The sequence below is a fragment of the Somniosus microcephalus genome, unplaced genomic scaffold (assembly GCF_052327205.1).
Source record: "Somniosus microcephalus isolate GS21.2 unplaced genomic scaffold, FLI_Smic_1.0 unresolved_chr1, whole genome shotgun sequence".
In the NCBI taxonomy this organism is placed as follows: Eukaryota; Metazoa; Chordata; class Chondrichthyes; order Squaliformes; family Somniosidae; genus Somniosus; species Somniosus microcephalus.
The window spans coordinates 134,000,908-134,021,275 of NW_028225179.1; the positions used below are offsets into that span (position 1 = coordinate 134,000,908).

The 20,368-nt window shown below is 49.8% G+C and overlaps 1 protein-coding gene and 1 non-coding gene across 2 annotated transcripts; both read left to right on the forward strand.

Annotated features, from left to right (window-relative positions):
* Nucleotides 1-1,175: 1,175 nt before the first annotated feature.
* LOC147095892 (guanine nucleotide-binding protein-like 1) lies at nucleotides 1,176-17,936 on the forward strand. The gene is made up of 10 exons (XM_085973737.1): nucleotides 1,176-1,338; nucleotides 2,286-2,382; nucleotides 4,726-4,757; nucleotides 11,023-11,217; nucleotides 11,421-11,516; nucleotides 13,941-14,126; nucleotides 14,874-15,052; nucleotides 16,293-16,464; nucleotides 16,669-16,809; nucleotides 17,531-17,936. Exons 1-10 carry the CDS (start codon nucleotides 1,176-1,178, stop codon nucleotides 17,803-17,805), a joined length of 1,536 nt encoding a protein of 511 aa, XP_085829863.1. The 3' UTR covers nucleotides 17,806-17,936.
* On the forward strand, nucleotides 6,508-6,581 carry trnai-aau (transfer RNA isoleucine (anticodon AAU)). Its single transcript has one exon. It is a non-coding gene; the product is annotated as a tRNA-Ile (tRNA).
* Nucleotides 17,937-20,368: the final 2,432 nt, after the last annotated feature.

The following is a 20,368-nucleotide window of genomic DNA, read 5'->3' on the forward strand; positions in this document are numbered from 1 at the left end:
TCAGCTGACTCTTCAAGGCAGTACTGAGGGAGTGCTGCGCTGTCGGAGGAGCCATCTCTCCAGTGAGATGTTAAACTGAGGCCCCATCTGTAATAGCTGGTGGATGTACAAGATCCCACAACACTATTTCGAAGTAGAGCAGGGGAGTTCTCCCCGGTCTCCTGGCCATTATTGATCCCTCGACAAACATCACTAAAAACAGATTATCTGGTCATTATCACATTGGGAGCTTGCTGTGTGCAAATGGCTGCTGCGTCTCCTACATTAGAACAGTGACGACCACTTCAAAAGTACTGCATTGGCTGTGAGGCACTTTGAGACATCCTGAGGTCGTGAAAAGTGCCATATAAAATGCAAGTACTTTCTTTACTTAGAATTACATAGAATGTACAGCACAGAAACAGGCCATTCGGCCCAACTGGTCTATGCTGCGTTTATGGTCCACACGAGCCTCCTCCCACCCCTCTTCATCTAACCCTATCAACATATTTGTTTCTCCCTCATGAGCATATGTACCTTCCCCTTAAATGTATCTGTGGTATTTGCCCCGACTACACCTTGTGGTAGAGAGTTCCACATTCTTACCACTCTTTGGGTAAAGAAGTTGCTCTTGAATTACCAAGTGGATTTATTAGTGATTGTCTGAATATTTATGACCTCTAGTCTTCTACTCTATCATAACCTTTCATAATCTTCATGACCTCTATCAGGTCGCCCCTCAGCCATCTCTAGGAAAGTCCCAGCCTGTTCAGGCTTTCCTGATATGTACATCCTCTCAGTTCTGGTATCATCCTTGTGAATCTTTTTTGCACCTTCTCCACTGCCTCTACATCCTTTTTATTATTATGGAGACCAGAACTGTTCACAGAACTCCAAGTGTGATCTAACCAAGGTTCGATCGAAGTTTAACAAGAGGCTTTTCAATTCTATCCCTCTAGAAATGTACCCCAGTGCTTGGTTTACCTTACAGGGAGATTCCTGCTGGATGTAACTCACTGGGGGAACCAAACCTGTGTCCTTTCTGTGGTGCTGGGTGTTAGACCTTCACCACCAGGCGAAGTACAGCTTCTGTAAGACAGATTTTGCTTTTTGTAAGTTGTGCTTTTAGATGATTGTTTTTCTCTCTCTTGTGCCCAGTGTTGGATTTTCCAAAACGTTCTCCTTGGAACTACGCAATGACGAAGGAGCAGCTTCTGGAGCAGGAGGAGAAGGCGTTCCGCGAATACCTGGACAAGATTTACAGCACATTTGATCCTGTGAAACACAGTTACTTCGAGCACAACTTGAAGGTGAGGAGAGTGGCCATCGCAGATAACAGTCGCAGAGATGATGCCAGGAGTAGGACGCTATAGATAGGTGGAACACTTGAGATAAGAAAGAACTTGCATTTATACAGCACCTTTCATGATCTCAGGATATCACAAAGCGCTTTACAGCCAATGGAGTACTTTTTGATGCATAGTCACTGTTGTAATGTAGGAAACACGGCAGCCAATCTGCGCACAGCAAGCTCCCACAAACAGCGTTAGGATAATGACCAGATAATCTGTTTATTATTGATGTTGGTTGAGGGATTAACATGGGTCAGGACACCGGGGAAAACATCCCCCTGCTCTTCTTCGGAATCGTGCCATGGGATTATGTCCTCCTGAGAGGGTAGATGGGGCTTCGGTTAAAAGTCTCCACTGCAAGACAAAAGATACTGGGGCTATTTCTACTGGAGCAGGGGTGATTTGGGGTGGTTTATGAAATTATGCAGGGTCTTGATAGAGTGAAGAGAGAAAGACTGTTTCCACTTGTTGGGGAGTCAGTGATGAGGGATCAATAATTTGAAATTGTCACGAGAAGAGTGAGGAGAGGGATTGGGAGGAATCAGAGTGTAGATCAAAAGAGGTTACCCTGCCATACCTAGGGTATATTGTGGAATTCTGGAATACTTGCTATAGGAAGGACGAAGCTGAGCTGGAAAAGATGCACAGGAGAGCTAGTATCTGGTGGGAGGGTTGGTTGGCTGCTGCCTGGTGGAATGGGTCGGGTGCTGCCTGGTGGAATGGGTCGGGTGCTGCCTGGTGGAATGGGTCGGGTGCTACCTGGTGGAATAGGTCGGGTGGTTGCTGTGTACTCGTGCATTTGTTTTTCTCTATCTACCATTGTAGTTGGAACATGTCTTGAAATGTTTTGACATGTCTCCATGCAGAACATGCACTCTGTCCCTGACAGTCATCTATTCCTTGCATCATTATGGCAGTTTTTATATTCATTTTTCCCCTGTCTCTGTCCTGTAGACCTGGCGACAACTATGGAGAGTTTTGGAGATGTCCGACATTGTATTGCTGATCACGGACTTCAGGCACCTGATATGTACAGCGAACGGACCTCGGGGTAAGGCCTTCAGTCTGAGGAGACGTATGAGGAGAGATTGTGTCGATTGGGCTTATACTCACTGGAGTTTAGAAGATTGAGAGGGGATCTCATCGAAACCTATTAAATTCTGTCAGGCCTGGACAGACTAGATGCAGGAAGGATGTTTCTGATGGCCGGGGAGTCCAGAACCAGGGGTCATAGTCTAAGGATAAGGGGTAAGCCATTTAGGACTGAAATGAGGAGGAATTTCTTCACCCAGAGAGTGGTGAACCTGTGGAATTCTCTGCCACAGAGGGCGGTGGAGGCCAGTTCATTAAATATATTCAAGAAAGAGTTGGATATATTTCTTAAGGCTAAAGGGATCAAGGGATATGGGGAGAAGGCAGGGACAGGGTACTGAATTTGGATGATCAGCCATGATCTCATTGAATGGCGGAGCAGGCTTGAAGGGCTGAATGGCCTACTCCTGCTCCTATCTTCTATGTTTCTATGTTTCTATGAAAGAAGGTTTGGACTGATCAAGTGTTGTGAATCTTTGCACCAAGGATGGGGTAATTGCTATTGCAATGTGTAATCTTACTGTTTACTGAATGGCTGCTTGTCTTGGTGACATCGCATTAGTTGATCTGATGTATCCTGTGTGATGTTACTGTCACATGAAGTGTCTGTCACTTCATTCCTGCCACCACCATTGTGTGCATGTTGCTGCCCTGTTCAGCACAATGGGCCTCATTGCCATTATGCCATCGTGTCCTCTTTGCCTCTGGTTAATGTCCCTTCAACCTGAAAAACAGGACTTTTTCGGGTTGGCAGGCTGTAAGTAGCAGGGTACTGGAAGTATCATTGCTGGTCCTCAGCAATTTACAATCTATATTAATGACTTAGATGAAGGGACTGAGTGTAACGTATCCAAGTTTGCTGATGATACAAAGTTAGGTGGGAAAGTAAGCTGTGAGGAGGACACAAAGAGGCTGCAGAGAGATATAGACAGGTTGACTGAGGGGGCAAGAACATGGCAAATGGAATACAATGTGGGGAAGTGTGAAGTTATCCACTTTGGAAGGTAAAACAAAAAAGCTGAACATTTTTTGACTGGTGAGAGACTGGGAAATGTTTGCATTCAGATGGACCTTGGGTGTCCTTGTACATGAATCACAGAAAGTTAACATGCAGGTACAGCAAGTAATTAGGAAAGCAAATAGTATGTTAGCTTTTGTTACAAAGGGATTAGAGTATAAGAGTAAAGAAGTCTTACTACAATTATACAGGGCATTGGTGAGGCCACACCTGGAGTACTGTGTACAGTTCTGGTCTACTTACCTAAGGAAAGACATATTTCCCTTAGAGGGAGTACAACGAAGATTCACTAGACTGGTTCCTGGGATGAGGGGATTGCCCTATGAGGAGAGATTGAATAGACTAGGCCTATATTCCCTCGAGTTTAGAAGAATGAGAGGTGATCTCATTGAAACATATAAAATTCTTAAGGGGCTTGACAGGGTTAATGCTGAGAAAATGTTTCCCCTCGCTGGGGAATCTAGAACACGGGGTCACAGTCTGAGAATAAGGGGTCGGCCATTTAGGACTGAGATGAGGAGAATTTTTTTCACTCAGAGGGTGGTGAATCTTTGGAGTTCACTACCCAAGAGAGCTGTGGATGCTCAGTCGTTGAGTATATTCAAGACAGAGGTGGATAAATGTTTGGGACCTAAGGGATATGGGGATAGTGCGGGAAGGTGGAGTTGAGGTAATCGATCAGCCATGATCTTGTTGAATGGCGGAGCAGGCTCGAAGGGCCACATGGTTTACTCCAGCTCCTATTTCTTATGTTCAACGAGACTGCGCCATAACATCTGCTTCTTGTTCATTGTACTCACTAATGAGAAATCGTGCCTTCCAGTTATGGCCTTCCTCTCTTATCTCTAACGTCTCCTGATGTGACTCGGTGTCAAATTTTGTTTGATAACGCTTCTGTGAAGTGCCTTGGGATGTTTTACTATGTTCAAGGCACTATATAAATGCAAGTTGCTGTTGTTTCCTCCCTTCCGTGTTCTTGACTGATTCACTATATACCTACTATTTTTCTTCTCTCTTGTCATGGACGGTCAATGAGGCAATGTCTCCTACATTCCAGGCCCAACCTTGTCCTTTGCAGCTACCGCAGAATCAGTTTTTAATGTGTGTATGTGTATATAGATATATTGATGAGTATATGTAGCTATATACACACATACATATATGCATACACACAATTATGTTTTATAATACACAGACATATTAAGAGCTTACTATGTCTGTTCTACCTGGTACACCTACACTGACTGATTTCTTTCATGAGCCAGTTCCTTCCTCTCTCCGCAGGTGGTTCAATTTCCCCAGAACTTTACGACTAGGTAAGGCGGGAGATGAAGAGGAGCATTATCCTGGTGCTGAATAAGATCGACCTCACTCCGCCCTCCCTAGTGGTGCCCTGGAAACAGTGTCCCAGAAATTCGGGTCTCCACGGGTGAGTACGCATGGGGTACTCACCCGCTGGCCCAATGGAAGTGCCGGTTTCGTGCATGCAATGCGCATGCGTGGGAAACCGGCACTTCCGTTCCCTTAAAGGAAGGGGTTCAGAGGTCGAGCGCGTGTGCCGGAGAGGCAGCGCGTGTGCATCAAACGTACGTTTGTTTTTTGCAGGTTTCTCCAGGAGGGTAAGTCTCCAGGAGATACACTTTTAAAAAGCAGGCGCAAGGCCTGCCTTTAACAAGGTAAGTGGTGAATTAATTAAAATTAAAACATTTTTTCCACAGGTTTATTATTTTTAAATACTTTAAAGAAAGGTAATTTTATTTTTAGCCCCGTTCGAAAATGTAATTAATTTTTTCAAAAATTTTAATTATTGTGTGAAATAGTTATTTCATGTAATTTATAGTTATTTTAAAAATATGATTTTTAAAATTTATTTGAAGTTTTAGTGATGTTTTACGGCTTATAGTAATTTTAGGTTTGACAGCTGTTCCTGTCAAACTTATGAATGAAACATTCCCTGCTACCATTGGCTCTCCATGGCCCACCTGATCCCAGGGGACGCAGGGAACTAACTTCGCCCCTGGGATACGCAAGCACTGCGCGCCGGCAGTTGGAGGAGTCGGCACTTCTGGGACTGAATTCCTGCTTTAAAGAATAAAATGGCCGTTTTCTTGCGATGTCCTGAACACAGGCTGATTTTCTGGCAGTTATTATTTGAAGACTTGTGGAATGTCTCCAGGCCGAGGAAAGCGGTTCTATTAAAATGTTGGGGTGTGTCCGGGATTTGGACCCGATACCTCTTGCATTTTAATTGATGTGAATTCCCAAAACGAGAATCACACCCCTAAAACCAAAGAGCCGCTGAATCTGCGCTGATTGTTTAATCTCGGCAATGATAATTTCACATCCATAAAGCAGCTAGTTTAGATCAGAGGCAGTGTTAAATCTCATATATTGTTCAAATGCATCAATGTGTGAATATGACATTAAATGTGTTTCAATAAAGTGGGAGGTCGGGGCCAGTGGTTTCCAAGGTGATCTTACCTGTGGCTCTCTTGACTCTCTCCTTCCTCCACACGCTGCCGGTTTATAAACCTTGTTTTAAATCTGCTGCTCTGGGCCAGTGCATTCCACAGTCTCACAACCCTTTCTACAAATACCCTTTCACTGCTTTACTTCTCTGTGTATTAGTTATGAATCACCCTGAGGTGCAATGGTGGCAATTGTGACGTCAAATTAAAAGGCAGCGAATTGGAACCACGTTGGGGTCACAGTTTCTTTTTGCACAGAAATGAACCTGAATCATTCAAGGTGGAATATTGTATTTGCTGCATCACAATAAACAATACCTTGTTATAAATGTTGGCTCATTAGTTCCCCAGTGTCAGAGGAAGAATTGTCTGATCCCCTCATTTATTTCATGTAAGACACAAACACTGGGTAATCATTCAGAATCACCTCACAGATTGACACTGAGATAAACAAAGCGGGAGGTACAGACAGCAATGGGACACATGGCACAACAGACAAGAGAGCTGGAGAAATACAGGACGGCCTGAGACTCCAGAAGACAGTGACCGGTAGCTGATAGACATCAGTGAGTGGAAGCGAGAAAATATGTCGGGCTTCGGCCCCGTGGCTTAGCTGGTGAAAGCGTCTGTCTAATAAACAGGCGATCCTGGGTTCGAGTCCCAGCGGGGCCTTTCTTTCTTTATGACTCTCCAGGGATGAGTTTCTTCTCGTGTGAAAAGGCTACAATCCCTTTAAATGTAACTGCGGCTGCAGTAGTTCCCATTCTGGATTAAGGCTCCAGTCGCTGCGGGACCTGGGTCGAATTCCACCGCTGTCCAAATTTCTGGCGGTGCTGATTTTGGCCTTCAGCAAAAATCCAATCTTTTCTAAGCAGTGTCGTGTGTTACTTTGTTGTGATCAGAGCAGCGCTGCTGTGTGGCGCCGTGATCGTATAGTGGTTAATATTCTGCGTTATGGCCGCAACAACCTCGGTTCGAATCTGAGTCACGACATAGATTTTTCTTCCTTCCACAGTCAATAGCCCTCCTTTACTTTACTCCTTCACTTTCATTGTCACTTTCCTGCGGTATTACTTCATCTAATATTCACTTTCACCTACTTACACCGCCGAGTGTGCTCCGCCACAACTGCTGTTCCTGGGGCACGTGTCCCAATCGCCCGAATCTCAGTTGGTGCTTTGAAACCAGTTGATACATTTAGACACGCGGGACCGCTCGACAGTCAAGCTCTGCGAAAGCAGGACCGGCCTTTGTAACCAAAGCAGGCCGACTGTACAAGAAAATTCCATCGGAAATCAAGTGAACTGGGGAGGCTAACGGAAGAACTGGGTTTTATTTACCTGGTAGTTGGCGCTTTTCCCTGAACAATTGAGGAGCGTGAGCGACGGGAAGCGCTACATAGCCGCGGGTGCAGGGTGAAATATGCAATTTTGGCAAACTGGTTATCAAAAAGGAGTTATCAAGGAGAGTAAGGGACGCTCCCGATGTACCAGACAGGGTAAGGCACGCTCCCGGTGTACCAGACAGTGTAAGGGACGCTCCCGATGTACCGGACAGTGTAAGGGACGCTCCCGATGTACCAGACAGTGTAAGGCACGCTCCCGATGTACCAGACAGTGTAAGGCACGCTCCCGATGTACCAGACAGTGTAAGGCACGCTCCCGATGTACCAGACAGTGTAAGGCACGCTCCCGATGTACCAGACAGTGTAAGGCACGCTCCCGATGTACCAGACAGGGTAAGGCACGCTCCCGGTGTACCAGACAGTGTAAGGCACGCTCCTGTTGTACCAGACAGTGTAAGGCACGCTCCTGTTGTACCAGACAGTGTAAGGCACGCTCCTGTTGTACCAGACAGTGTAAGGGACGCTCCCGATGTACCAGACAGTGTAAGGCACGCTCCTGTTGTACCAGACAGGGTAAGGCACGCTCCCGATGTACCAGACAGTGTAAGGCACGCTCCTGTTGTACCAGACAGTGTAAGGCACGCTCCTGTTGTACCAGACAGTGTAAGGCACGCTCCCGATGTACCAGACAGTGTAAGGCACGCTCCCGATGTACCAGACAGTGTAAGGCACGCTCCCGATGTACCAGACAGTGTAAGGCACGCTCCCGATGTACCAGACAGTGTAAGGCACGCTCCCGATGTCCCGGACAGTGTAAGGCACGCTCCCGGTGTACCAGACAGTGTAAGGCACGCTCCTGTTGTACCAGACAGTGTAAGGCACGCTCCTGTTGTACCAGACAGTGTAAGGCACGCTCCTGTTGTACCAGACAGTGTAAGGGACGCTCCCGATGTACCAGACAGTGTAAGGCACGCTCCTGTTGTACCAGACAGGGTAAGGCACGCTCCCGATGTACCAGACAGTGTAAGGCACGCTCCTGTTGTACCAGACAGGGTAAGGCACGCTCCCGATGTACCAGACAGGGTAAGGCACGCTCCCGGTGTACCAGACAGTGTAAGGCACGCTCCCGATGTACCAGACAGTGTAAGGCACGCTCCCGATGTACCAGACAGTGTAAGGCACGCTCCCGATGTACCAGACAGTGTAAGGCACGCTCCCGATGTACCAGACAGTGTAAGGCACGCTCCCGATGTCCCGGACAGTGTAAGGCACGCTCCTGTTGTACCAGACAGGGTAAGGCACGCTCTCGGTGTACCAGACAGTGTAAGGGACGCTCCCGATGTACCAGACAGTGTAAGGCACGCTCCCGATGTACCAGACAGTGTAAGGGACGCTCCCGATGTACCAGACAGTGTAAGGCACGCTCCCGATGTACCAGACAGTGTAAGGCACGCTCCTGTTGTACCAGACAGGGTAAGGCACGCTCCCGATGTACCAGACAGTGTAAGGGACGCTCCTGTTGTACCAGACAGGGTAAGGCACGCTCCCGATGTACCAGACAGTGTAAGGGACGCTCCTGTTGTACCAGACAGTGTAAGGCACGCTCCCGATGTACCGGACAGTGTAAGGCACGCTCCTGTTGTACCAGACAGTGTAAGGCACGCTCCCGATGTACCAGACAGTGTAAGGCACGCTCCTGTTGTACCAGACAGTGTAAGGCACGCTCCTGTTGTACCAGACAGTGTAAGGCACGCTCCCGATGTACCAGACAGTGTAAGGCACGCTCCTGTTGTACCAGACAGTGTAAGGCACGCTCCCGATGTACCAGACAGTGTAAGGCACGCTCCTGTTGTACCAGACAGGGTAAGGCACGCTCCCGATGTACCAGACAGTGTAAGGCACGCTCCTGTTGTACCAGACAGTGTAAGGCACGCTCCCGATGTACCAGACAGTGTAAGGCACGCTCCCGATGTACCAGACAGTGTAAGGCACGCTCCTGTTGTACCAGACAGTGTAAGGCACGCTCCGGATGTACCAGACAGTGTAAGGCACGCTCCCGATGTACCAGACAGTGTAAGGCACGCTCCCGATGTACCAGACAGTGTAAGGCACGCTCCTGTTGTACCAGACAGTGTAAGGCACGCTCCCGATGTACCAGACAGTGTAAGGCACGCTCCCGATGTACCAGACAGTGTAAGGCACGCTCCCGATGTACCAGACAGGGTAAGGCACGCTCCCGATGTACCAGACAGGGTAAGGCACGCTCCCGATGTACCAGACAGTGTAAGGCACGCTCCCGATGTACCGGACAGTGTAAGGCACGCTCCGGATATACCGGACAGTGTAAGGCACGCTCCCGATGTACCAGACAGTGTAAGGCACGCTCCGGATATACCGGACAGTGTAAGGCACGCTCCCGATGTACCAGACAGTGTAAGGCACGCTCCCGATGTACCAGACAGTGTAAGGCACGCTCCCGATGTACCGGACAGTGTAAGGCACGCTGCCGATGTACCAGACAGGGTAAGGGACGCTCCGGGTGTCCCGGACAGTGTAAGGCACGCTCCCGATGTACCGGACAGTGTAAGGCACGCTGCCGATGTACCGGACAGTGTAAGGGACGCTCCGGGTGTCCCGGACAGTGTAAGGCACGCTCCCGATGTACCAGACAGGGTAAGGGATGCTCCGGCAGTACCAGACAGGGTAAGGGACGCTCCGGATGGATCAGATAGGATAAGCGACGCTCCTGCAGTACCAGACAGGGTAAGGGTTGCTCAAGAAGTTCTAGAGCGGGTAAGGGACGCTCAAGGCCTATCAGACAGGGTAAGTGCCGCTCAGGAGTTATCAGAGAGGCTGATGGATACAGTTATTACTTTCTAAACCTCATATTTTCAAAGTATTTCAAAAGCAAAAGTTGAATCCGAATGTAACAGATGGTCTGCCGAGTCCCACTTGGGGGCAATGAGAAGGTAGAATGGGGCCGGACTGGACATTTGCAGCGCTCAGAAATACATTTATAACTGACACAGATTCCCCAACCTAATACATTAATAAATAATACAGATACATCTAAATACATTTGTAACGAACAGAGGTGCAAAAGCATTTACATCTAACACAATAGCAACTCACAAATACATTTGTATCTAATATCGTCACACACAAATATACTTACAACCATCAGAGGTGATTGTTTGCTAAAAAAAATGAATTGATTGTCTTTAAAGCCATGATATTTACATGACAGTTTGCATTGACCTTCCTACAAAGCCGCTGGAGATTGTTGGAGAATGATTTGAGTCCTGACTCATTATTTGTTAGGCGGATTAGAACAAGTTTTGAGTGCAAGTCCACTATTAGAAGTCGGCATTAAAAAGGGGCTCACGCGGGACCGTTCGCAAATTTCAATCGACAATCCCCAAAGCGAGATTCATATCCCTAGACGAAAGAGTCACTCTGTCTAGAATACAGATCCAATCAACTGGTTATCAAATATAAAATCGAATGGATTTGTCATGTATTGTCCATTGCATTTTGACTGACACGTGTGCCCGTAGTTCCATTCCGGTTCCAAGCCCACTTTTTACTGTCGATGACTTGCCCGGAATGTGCTTGGAGAAGTGTTAGAATCGCAGTACAGCCCTTCCCACTGTCGCTTCCTGTAAATCTCCGCCCAGGATTTTCACCTGTGCAAGGTTCATCAGCTTGAGCTACAGTTTAATTTGTTCTCGGCATTAACTGTGCTGATCCTTTAACTTGTCCCATTAGCCCAGGATCGGAATCCCAGGCGGGCCCACAGCACAACGGCCAGTGCACTAGGTAAATGCAGGTCGGAGACTTTCACCCGCGGGAAGCCTCCGACCCGAATTTCTGGGGCAATCCAGCAGAAGTTCCCTCAGCTCCACCTGCTCTGCTTCACGTCGTACCCGCGGGAGAAACCGGGCGAGACGGAGCCGAGCGCCGGTAAGTAGCGGGAGGGCCTGCGCCGTGTCTGAGTGAGAGGGTTAATTCCCCCCCACCCCACCTTCGTGACAGACACAGTGACTGACATCCAGTTTTAATAACTTCAAAAACATTGAGCTGGTGTAAACGTGGGGCTATTCAGTTATTCCAGCTCGACCGGTGGGACTGTGAGTTTCCTTCACCTGTCTGTTGTGGGCTTTTAGTGTTTCAGAAGCGGAGGCGACGGAGGCGAGTCAGGACAACGGCCGTGGGGCCCAAACCACTCCTGAAATCCTGCGAGACCATCAGGCGAGGAAAAGGTAAGGCTGGGAATCGGGGCAGGCCCAGGAAACGAGCTCCGGCACAAGGGACGGGAACACTCTGGACCGATACAAGTCATTTCATAATCCTCATCCAATCTTACAGCACAGAAGGAGGCCATTCGGCCCGCCGTGCCTGTGCCGGCTCTTTGAAAGTTCTGTCCAGTTTAGTCCCACAACACAGCTTTTTCCCCACAACCCTGGAAATGAGTCCTCTTCAGGTACATGTCCAATTGCCTTTGAAAGTTACTGTGGAATCTGATTCCACCACACTTTCAGGTAGTGCGATCCAGACCTGAACAACCCTCTGTGTGAAGAAATGTCTCCTCATTTCCCCGCTAGTTCTTTTGCCAATTATTTTAAATCTGTGACCTCCAGTTACCGACCCACTTACCGGAGGAAATAGTTTCTCCCGACTTGTTCTATCAAAATCCCGTTTAATTTCGAATGCCTCCAGAACCATCTCTGCTCTAAGGAGAGCGATCCCAGCTTCTCCAGTCTCTCCACATAACTGAAGTCCTTCATCCCTGGTATCATCCTGGTAAGCCTCCTCTGTATCCTCTCCAGGGCCTTGACATCCTTCCTAAAGTGTGGTGCCCAGAATTGTACACCATGATGTGCTGTCATCTTATAAACTCCGTCTGTTTCCCACTAACTCCGCAGTTCAAATCACGCTGAAGCCGCTGACTCCTTGCTGGGGTACTGAGCACAGGCGCCTGGTGTCCTCCCGTACCTTATCCAATACACTGTGAGCCGAGACTCGGAGAATGCTGCTCCACAGTGGGAGCGTGTTTTTTTATTATTTATTCCCGGGATGTGGGTGTCGCTGGCAAGGCCAGCATTTATTGCCCATCCCTGTTTGCCCTTGAGAAGGTGAGGGTGAGCTGTCTCCTTGAACCGCTGCAGTCCGTGTGGTGAAGGTACTCCCACAGTGCTGTTAGAGAGTGAATTCCAGGATTTTGACACAGTGACGATGAAGGAACGAGTCTGTGTGACTCAACCATCTGAAGCAGTCACTACGCCCCTGGTCTTTGGAACTCTCTTCCATAACCACTTGCTCCCTCTGTGTGGCCGGGTCAACGAGGGAAGAACAGTAATGAGGCCTTTCCAATTCCGGCACAGCCTGAGAATGATTCAAAAAAAATTCCTTAAAAAAAACTCATTTTAAAGTCTATGTCTTTGACCGCGTCTTCTTCTTTCTCCCTCCCGGTCCATTGCGACTCCTGCTCCCGGCTCTCCCTCCCTCTTTAGCCCGAATCCAACGTGAGAGCTGCTCCATAAAAATCTGCCGGTCGTTTCCCAGCTGCTGCTGCGGCGTTTTGCCTCTCCCGGATTCAGCTGTTCTCTGTGTGACTCTCGTCTGACACCTGCTGGCAAGAACCGGCACCGCATCAGCACCACCAGCAGAAACCCTCGCTCTTCTCATAGAATCACAGAGCACAGGAGGAGGCCATTCGGTCCATTGTGTCTGGGCCCGCTCTTTGAAACAATTATCCAATTAGTCCCACACCCCGGCTACTCTTTCCCCCATAGCCCTGCATTTTTTTCCCTTTCAGTATTTATGAAAGTTGAATCTGCTTCACCCACCCTTTCAGGCAGTGCATTCCAGATTTAAACAAATCGCTACGTATGAAAAAAAAATCTCCTCATCTCGCCTCTGGATTTTTTGCCCATTACTTTAAAACTGTGTCCTCTGGTTACTGACCCTCCTGTCACTGGAAACAGTTTCTCCCTGTTTACTCTATCAAAACCTCTATCAAAATAGAGGATAGGAACTTAGGAACAGGAGGGGGCCATTCAACGGGTCAAGCCTGTTCCCCCATTCAGTTAAATTATGGCTCATCTGTATCTTAACTCCATTTACCCGCCTTGGTTCGTATCCCTTAATAACCTTGCTGAACAAAAATCTATCAATCTCAGTTTAGAAATTTGCAATTGACCCCCAGCCTCACGAGCTTTTTGGGAGAGAGTTCCCGATTTTCACTACCCTTTGTGTGAAGAAGTGCTTCCTGACATCATCCCTAAATGGCCGAGCTCTGATTTGAAGGTTCTGCCCCCTTGGTCTGGAATCTCCCACCAGAGGAAATAGTTTCCCTCTATCTACACTATCGAATCCTTTAATCATCTTAAACACCTCCCTTAGATCACCCCTTAATCTTCTATACTCAGGGGAATACAAGCCTAGTCTAAGCAACCTGTCCTCCTAATTTAACCCTTTGAGTTCCGGTATCATTCTATGTTGCACCCCCTCCAATGTGAACTGATCCTTCCTGAGGCGCGGGGCCCAGAACTGAACGCAGTTACTCCAGGTGGGGTCTGACCAGAACTTTCTATCTCTGCAGCAGAACTTCCACCCTTTGTATTCCAGCCCTCGTCCATTCCTTTCTTCTCGAATCGTGTAACTGCTTTTCTGTCTCTTGCTAGTGGGCTTGACCAGTTGGAAGGAGAAGATGGAGCGGGACGCGGCAAACACTCACCACGAGGACCTGACCGACGAGGAGGACGAAGATGATGCTGTCCTGGTGGAGCATCAGACGGATTCTGCCATGGAAATGTGCGCACCGGTGGATGAACTTTACAAGGATGGCCTCCTCACCGTGGGTTGTGTGGGTGAGTTGGCACGACCGGCGCATTTGGCTTTAACATGCTCGATGCAGTGGGTGGTAATCGCTGGAAAGGAGCAGCTTCCTCCCTTCCCTTTAAAGACCCGCATTTTCCTTGCCAAGAAAACAGGGCCATTCGTGCAGTACACTTGACTACCACCAGATGGCAATACAGCAGAAACTCTATCGCTCAACTTGTCAAAAGCTTGAAAATGTCAAACTGTTCCTGCTTTGTGGCATGTCTTCATCCTCTCCATCCTCCTCTTTGCTCTCCATCCTCCTCTTTCCTCTCTCGCTCTTTTCCCTCCTCTCTTATTTTTTCTCCCCTCTTTCCTCTAACCCCCCTCCTCCTCTTTCCTCTCTTCCCCTCTTCTCTTTCCTCTCTTCCCCACTCCTTCTCTTTCCTCTCCTGCTCCTCTTTCCCCTGACCCTCCATTTTCTCTTTCCCCTCTCCTCCCCCAATCACTCTTCAGGTTTTCCAGAGGTCAGTGGGAGTTCAGTGAGCGGATGCACGAGCATTTCAGGATCTGAAATCAAAGATGCGGAAAATGTCCCAAACTGGAATTTGAAGAACAGTTTTTTCTCTCAATCCTTGAGTTCCAGCTGCCCCATAAGAAGGAAAGAGCTTGGCTTCTTTCACCTCCTCAGGTCGTCCCAAAGCACTTCGCTGACAACAAATGACTTTCCAAGTGTGGTGAATTTGTACAGGGCTCAAAGTCAGGGGGTAAAATGTCTCTTTCCTTGTCTCGCTCAGGGTTCCCGAATGTGGGCAAGTCATCTCTCATCAACGGCCTGGTGGGGAAGAAGGTGGTGAGCGTGTCCCGGACCCCGGGTCACACCAAGTACTTCCAGACCTACTTCCTGACTCCCACCGTCCAGCTCTGCGACTGCCCGGGTCTGATCTTCCCGTCACTCGTGGACCGTCAGCAACAGGTCAGTTAATGGCGCTGTGTGTTTTGTGAAGGTGAAAACACTGCAACAACAACCCGCATAGAGCAAACTTAGGAGAGCTATCAGAGAATCTGACAGAGTCACATCAGGAGACATTAGGACAGGTGACTGGTCACAGAGGAATGTTTAAAGGAGCGTCTTAAAGGAGGAGAGAGTGAGGGAGAGGTTTAGGGAGGGAATTCCAGAGCTTAGGGCCCAGGCAGCTGAAAGCACAGCCACCAATGGTGGGGCAAAGGGAGTGGGGAATGCGCAAGAGGCCAGAATTGGAGGAGCACAGAGATCTCGGAGGGTTGTAGGGCTGGAGGAGGTTAGAGAGAGGGAGGGACAAGGCCACCGAGGGATTTGGACACAAACTCTGGGAAGTAGTTTCAGGAATAAACACTGTTTGGGGAAACACAGCTGAGCCCGTTGCCGTCCTCCCTTGACCTCCACACGCGTGTGTTTTTCCAATGGGGGTCACTAGATGGCGGTCGGGAGCAGCCAAGCCGGGCTCCTTCTTTTGGTCTCCCCACCCCGGGGCACTGAGGCTAAATGTAGCTCCCCTAGCGGCACTCTGCCTGGGGTTATCTAACTCAGCACACTCTGGGGATTGAAGCTGGGATCATCTTGGTGTGTGTGGTGTGTGTACCACTTCAGGCTCTGCACCAACTTACTGAACCACTGGGGTAAAAGTGAAGAAAGACTTGCATTTCTATAGCGCCTGTCACAACCTCAAGGTGTCCCAAAGCGCTTCACAGCCAATGAAGTACATTTGATGAGCAGTCACTGTTGTAATGTAGGAAACGCGGCAGCCAATTTACACACAGCAAGCTCCCACAAACAGCAATGAGGTAATGACCAGAATCTGTTTTAGTGATGTGATTGAGGAATAAACATTGGCCGGGACACCGGGGATAACTCCCCTGCTCTTCTACAAAATAGTGCCGTGGGATCATTTACAACCACCTGAGGTGGGAGACGGGAACTCATTTTAACGTCTCATCCAAAAGACGGCACCTCCGACAGTGCAGCGCTCCCTCAGTACTGCATTGAAGTGTCAGCCTAGATTTTGTGCTCAAGTCTCTGGAGTGGAACTTGAACCCACGACCTTTGGTCTCCGAGGCAAGAGTGCTACCCACTGAGCCCCGGCTGACCACTGAATGGGCCGACCATTCACCCTCCACCTCATTGAGTCACTTGGCTGGTTTCTGAAGATTGCAGTTTTGCCTCCCTCTCCCTCTAGATTCTGGCTGGGATTTACCCCATAGCACAGATCCAGGAGCCTTATACCTCCGTCGGTTACCTGGCCACGAGGATTCCCGTGCAGAAGCTGCTGAAGCTCAAGCACCCTAACGTGGAGGACAGGTCTGGGGAGCAGGCCGAGCCCAAGTTCACGGCCTGGGACATCTGCGAAGGTAACTGGACGGCGAGATTAGCAGTGGGGGATTGTGGGTTGGGGGAAAGAGAAGAGGCTGTTTACTAGTTATTTTTAAAATAATCAATGAGGTGAAAAGCTTTTTTTTGCCCTTGCGTCTTGTATTGATAACGAGCTCCAGGCTGGACCTGGGGTGAGAATTGATGTCTTTCTGACATAGCGTCCATCATTTGTCTCCTTGCAGCCTGGGCAGAGAAGAGGGGCTACAAGACGGCTAAAGCTGCCCGGAATGAGGTGTACCTGGCGGCCAACAGCATCCTTGGACTGACTGTGGACGGGCGCCTGTGTCTGTGCATGCGACCCCCAGGCTACACCGTGCAGAAAGGTGAGGGCTCGCTCGACTTGTGCACCAAGTGTCAGTGGGAGCGGCTGTGGGGAGTCGAGCCAAAGTTAAGCCTGGGACATGAATCCCCACTAGAGAGCGCTGCAATCACTGGCAGGTAGAAAAAGGCAAACTTCTCGCCACCCAGATCGCGAGATCTCTGCGGGCAGCTTTGTTCGGGGCCAACGGCGAACTTCCCAGTCCTCAAGAGGCGGTGTAACCGGGGCGCTGCACAGTGCGAGGATTCACCCTCTGACCGCTTTACCGTTTTGGCTGCATTGTTTAACATTCGGCTTGCTTTGCTGATGAGCTGCTCTGCAGTGGTTGGACCTGATTCGAGCGGTTAAAATATAGATGCAAGTGTTGGCCATTGGACCTGCTGTGCCTTTTTCTCAGTCGTAGTATCTTCCAGCACAGGAGGGTGTTCGGCCCATCGTGCCAGTGCTGTCTCTTTGAAAGAACAATCCAATTAGCCCCACTCCCCTGCTCTTTCGCCACAGTCCTGCAAAATCTTTCCTTTTCAAGTATTTATCCAATTCCTTTTTGAAAGGTGCTAATTATAAAGGGGTTTGATGGAGTAGTTGGGAGAAACAGCTGCCACTGACAGGAGGATCAGTGACCCTCCCAGAGGAGAGAGCGCACAATTCACGATAAATGATTGTTGTTGGGAGAGAAAGCGAAGAGGATGAATTAACTTCAGTTCTCTCTCTCTCTCTGTTCTTAGCGGACTGGCAGCAACATGTCGAGACGCTGGAGATCGCGGCTCTTCAGGAGGTGCACAGGCAGCAGAGCAAGCAGAGCTCCGACGACGAGGACGAGATCTCCAGCTCCGACCAGGAGGACGAGGAGAAAGACCAGGACGCTGATGAAGAGGAGGAGGAGGAGGAAGACGGGGATGGGGACGCGAGAGAGGAGCAGCCGGCGCCGGCGAGCAAAGGGCACAAGGGAGCCTTCCTCAGCAAGAACAAGTTCGCCCTGCTCCAAGAGGACGAGTGCTAACCTCCTGCTGGTCCGGACCGCGCGGTGCCGGGACTGTGGGACCGGGGACCTTTATAAAAACGATGCATGTGCATCTTCCCACAGCAGCGTCGCCCCTGCTGTGTATCACTTCATTCCGGAGTGCATTGAGGAGACTCATTCCAAACCTTACCGGGAATGTATTGCTCGATTTCAATAAAGCTTTATTTACCATAGCCATTGCAGTGAGAGGCTCGCCATTCGCCATCTCTGGTTACCGGGCTCTGCAGACACAGGTAGGGGAAGGGCCGGGTGTGTGTGAGTGACTTTATCATCAACCTTTGCTCTCTCTCTGGTTACCGGGCTCTGCAGACACAGGTAGGGGAAGGGCCGGGTGTGAGTGAGTGACTTTATCATCAACCTTTGCTCTCTCTCTGGTTACCGGGCTCTGCAGACACAGGTAGGGGAAGGGCCGGGTGTGAGTGAGTGACTTTATCATCAACCTTTGCTCTCTCTCTGGTTACCGGGCTCTGCAGAGGCAGGTAGGGGAAGGGCCGGGTGTGAGTGAGTGACTTTATCACCAACCTTTGCTCTCTCTCTGGTTACCGGGCTCTGCAGACACAGGTAGGGGAAGGGCCGGGTGTGAGTGAGTGACTTTATCACCAACCTTTGCTCTCTCTCTGGTTACCGGGCTCTGCAGACACAGGTAGGGGAAGGGCCGGGTGTGAGTGAGTGACTTTATCATCAGCCTTTGCTCTCTTTGAGTTTACTGAGGAAAACGATTGCTATTTTTTGTTTAAATGCTTGTGATCTTACTGGGCCAGGCAGCCGGGAGGAGTTACTGAGCCCGATCTTGTGAGGGAGCTGGATTAACATCAGTACAGATACAGTCAGTGACACAGGGTGCTGGGGGAGGGGTTACTGAGTGACAGTGTGAGGGAGTTGGTTTAACATCAGTACAGATACAGTGAGTGACACAGGGTGCTGAGGGGGGGGGGTTACTGAGTGACCGTGTGAGGGAGCTGGTTTAACATCAGTGCAGATACAGTTTAGATCAAAGTTTAATTTGAAGATAATGGGGAGAATTTTCCTTGACTCTGAGCCACTGACGGGGCTTCACAGCAATGACAGCTTTAGATGCAGGTGTACTGCCTGCCAATTTTCATCCATTTAAAATAGAAAATTGTGAGCAATGCATCTGTAATGTTCCACTGGACCACCTGTTGTGTGTGAAGTCCCATTGGTGGGGCAGGGCCACACCGGAATATTGAATCTGAGGCGATGGGGGAACATCAGAGCATAAGAAATAGGAGCAGGAGTAGGCCATTCAGCCCCTCGAGCCTGCCCCTCCAATAAGACCATGGCCTAGAAATTCAGTATAGCCACTTTTAGGGCGGTAAAGTCGGGCGGCCGCTAAAGTTTGCGCCTGGCGCAAAGTCGCGCCCCCTTCGTTGATATTCAGTCGCATCGCCTCAAGAGGTTGCTTCTGCGCTAAAACAGGCGATGCACGACTATCTTTAGGCGCTAAGCCGGCGGTGCTGAGCGATACCCCCGAGGCTGGGCGCAGCGCCGGTGCGGCGAGTTCTTGATTGACGGCAGACACTCTGGGGGAGGGTCGATTTGTTTGCCTGCCACGCCCTGCACACTGCAGCCCTCAACCTAGGCCTGACCACTTCAGCTTCACCTGTACAACACCCAGGACTATGGAGAAGGCCGGGGAGAGAGCACAGCGCTTCAGCGACGGTGACCTGAGGGTGCTGGTTGGCGGAGTGGAGCGCAGGTGCCATGTTTTGTACCCAGAAGGTGGCAAGAGGCCGCTGCCCAGCGCCTACCGGAAAGCCTGGAGGGTGTCTTCCAACAGCGTGGTTGCCAGGACTGCTGTGCAATGCCGGAAGAAGTTCAACGACCTCACTCGGGTTGTCAGGGTGAGTACCCTTTCCAGTGTCCTCCTCATCCTTGCATGTGCACCTCACATTATGGGCAAAAGGACCTGAAAGCCCTAATGGCCAGCCCTCATCCAGCAGCTATGGGACTGGCATGAAAATCACTTGCACATTCAGCACTTTACTCACTGTCCAAGCTATTCGACCATGGGAGGCAGTGCAGACAAGATCAGGGCTACACACTGTACTTAGAGGCCGTCCTTTCTCTTGCAGGCCAAGGTTGCGCACAACCGGCGCAACCAAACTGAGACCGGGGGAGGCCGTCCTGACATCAAAGAGCTCTCCGACCTCGACCAGCGTGTGGAGCGCATTATGGGAGGCCGGCTGATTGGCCCCGTCACCACTGGAGATGCCGACCCTGTTCTGGGCACCAATGGTAAGGGCATGACCTTTTGGACCTCTCTCGTTCCACTTGCGCATCAGATCAACATCCTTTGCCACTGTCCGACCAATGCGGTGAATGGCACCACTCATGCCTCCCTCGCTGCCGCCCTGTCCTCACTCTAAAGCTACTCTTGTGCCTTCCTGCTTTCAGATGGTGAATCACCAGGTGAGGAGGCGGGCCCTCAAGCTGCCACTGTCAGCCCTTTGGAAGACGAGGAGGAGGAAGAGGAAGCCAGCCCATCAGTGCCACCCTCAGCCGCGCCAGCCCATGCCGATGT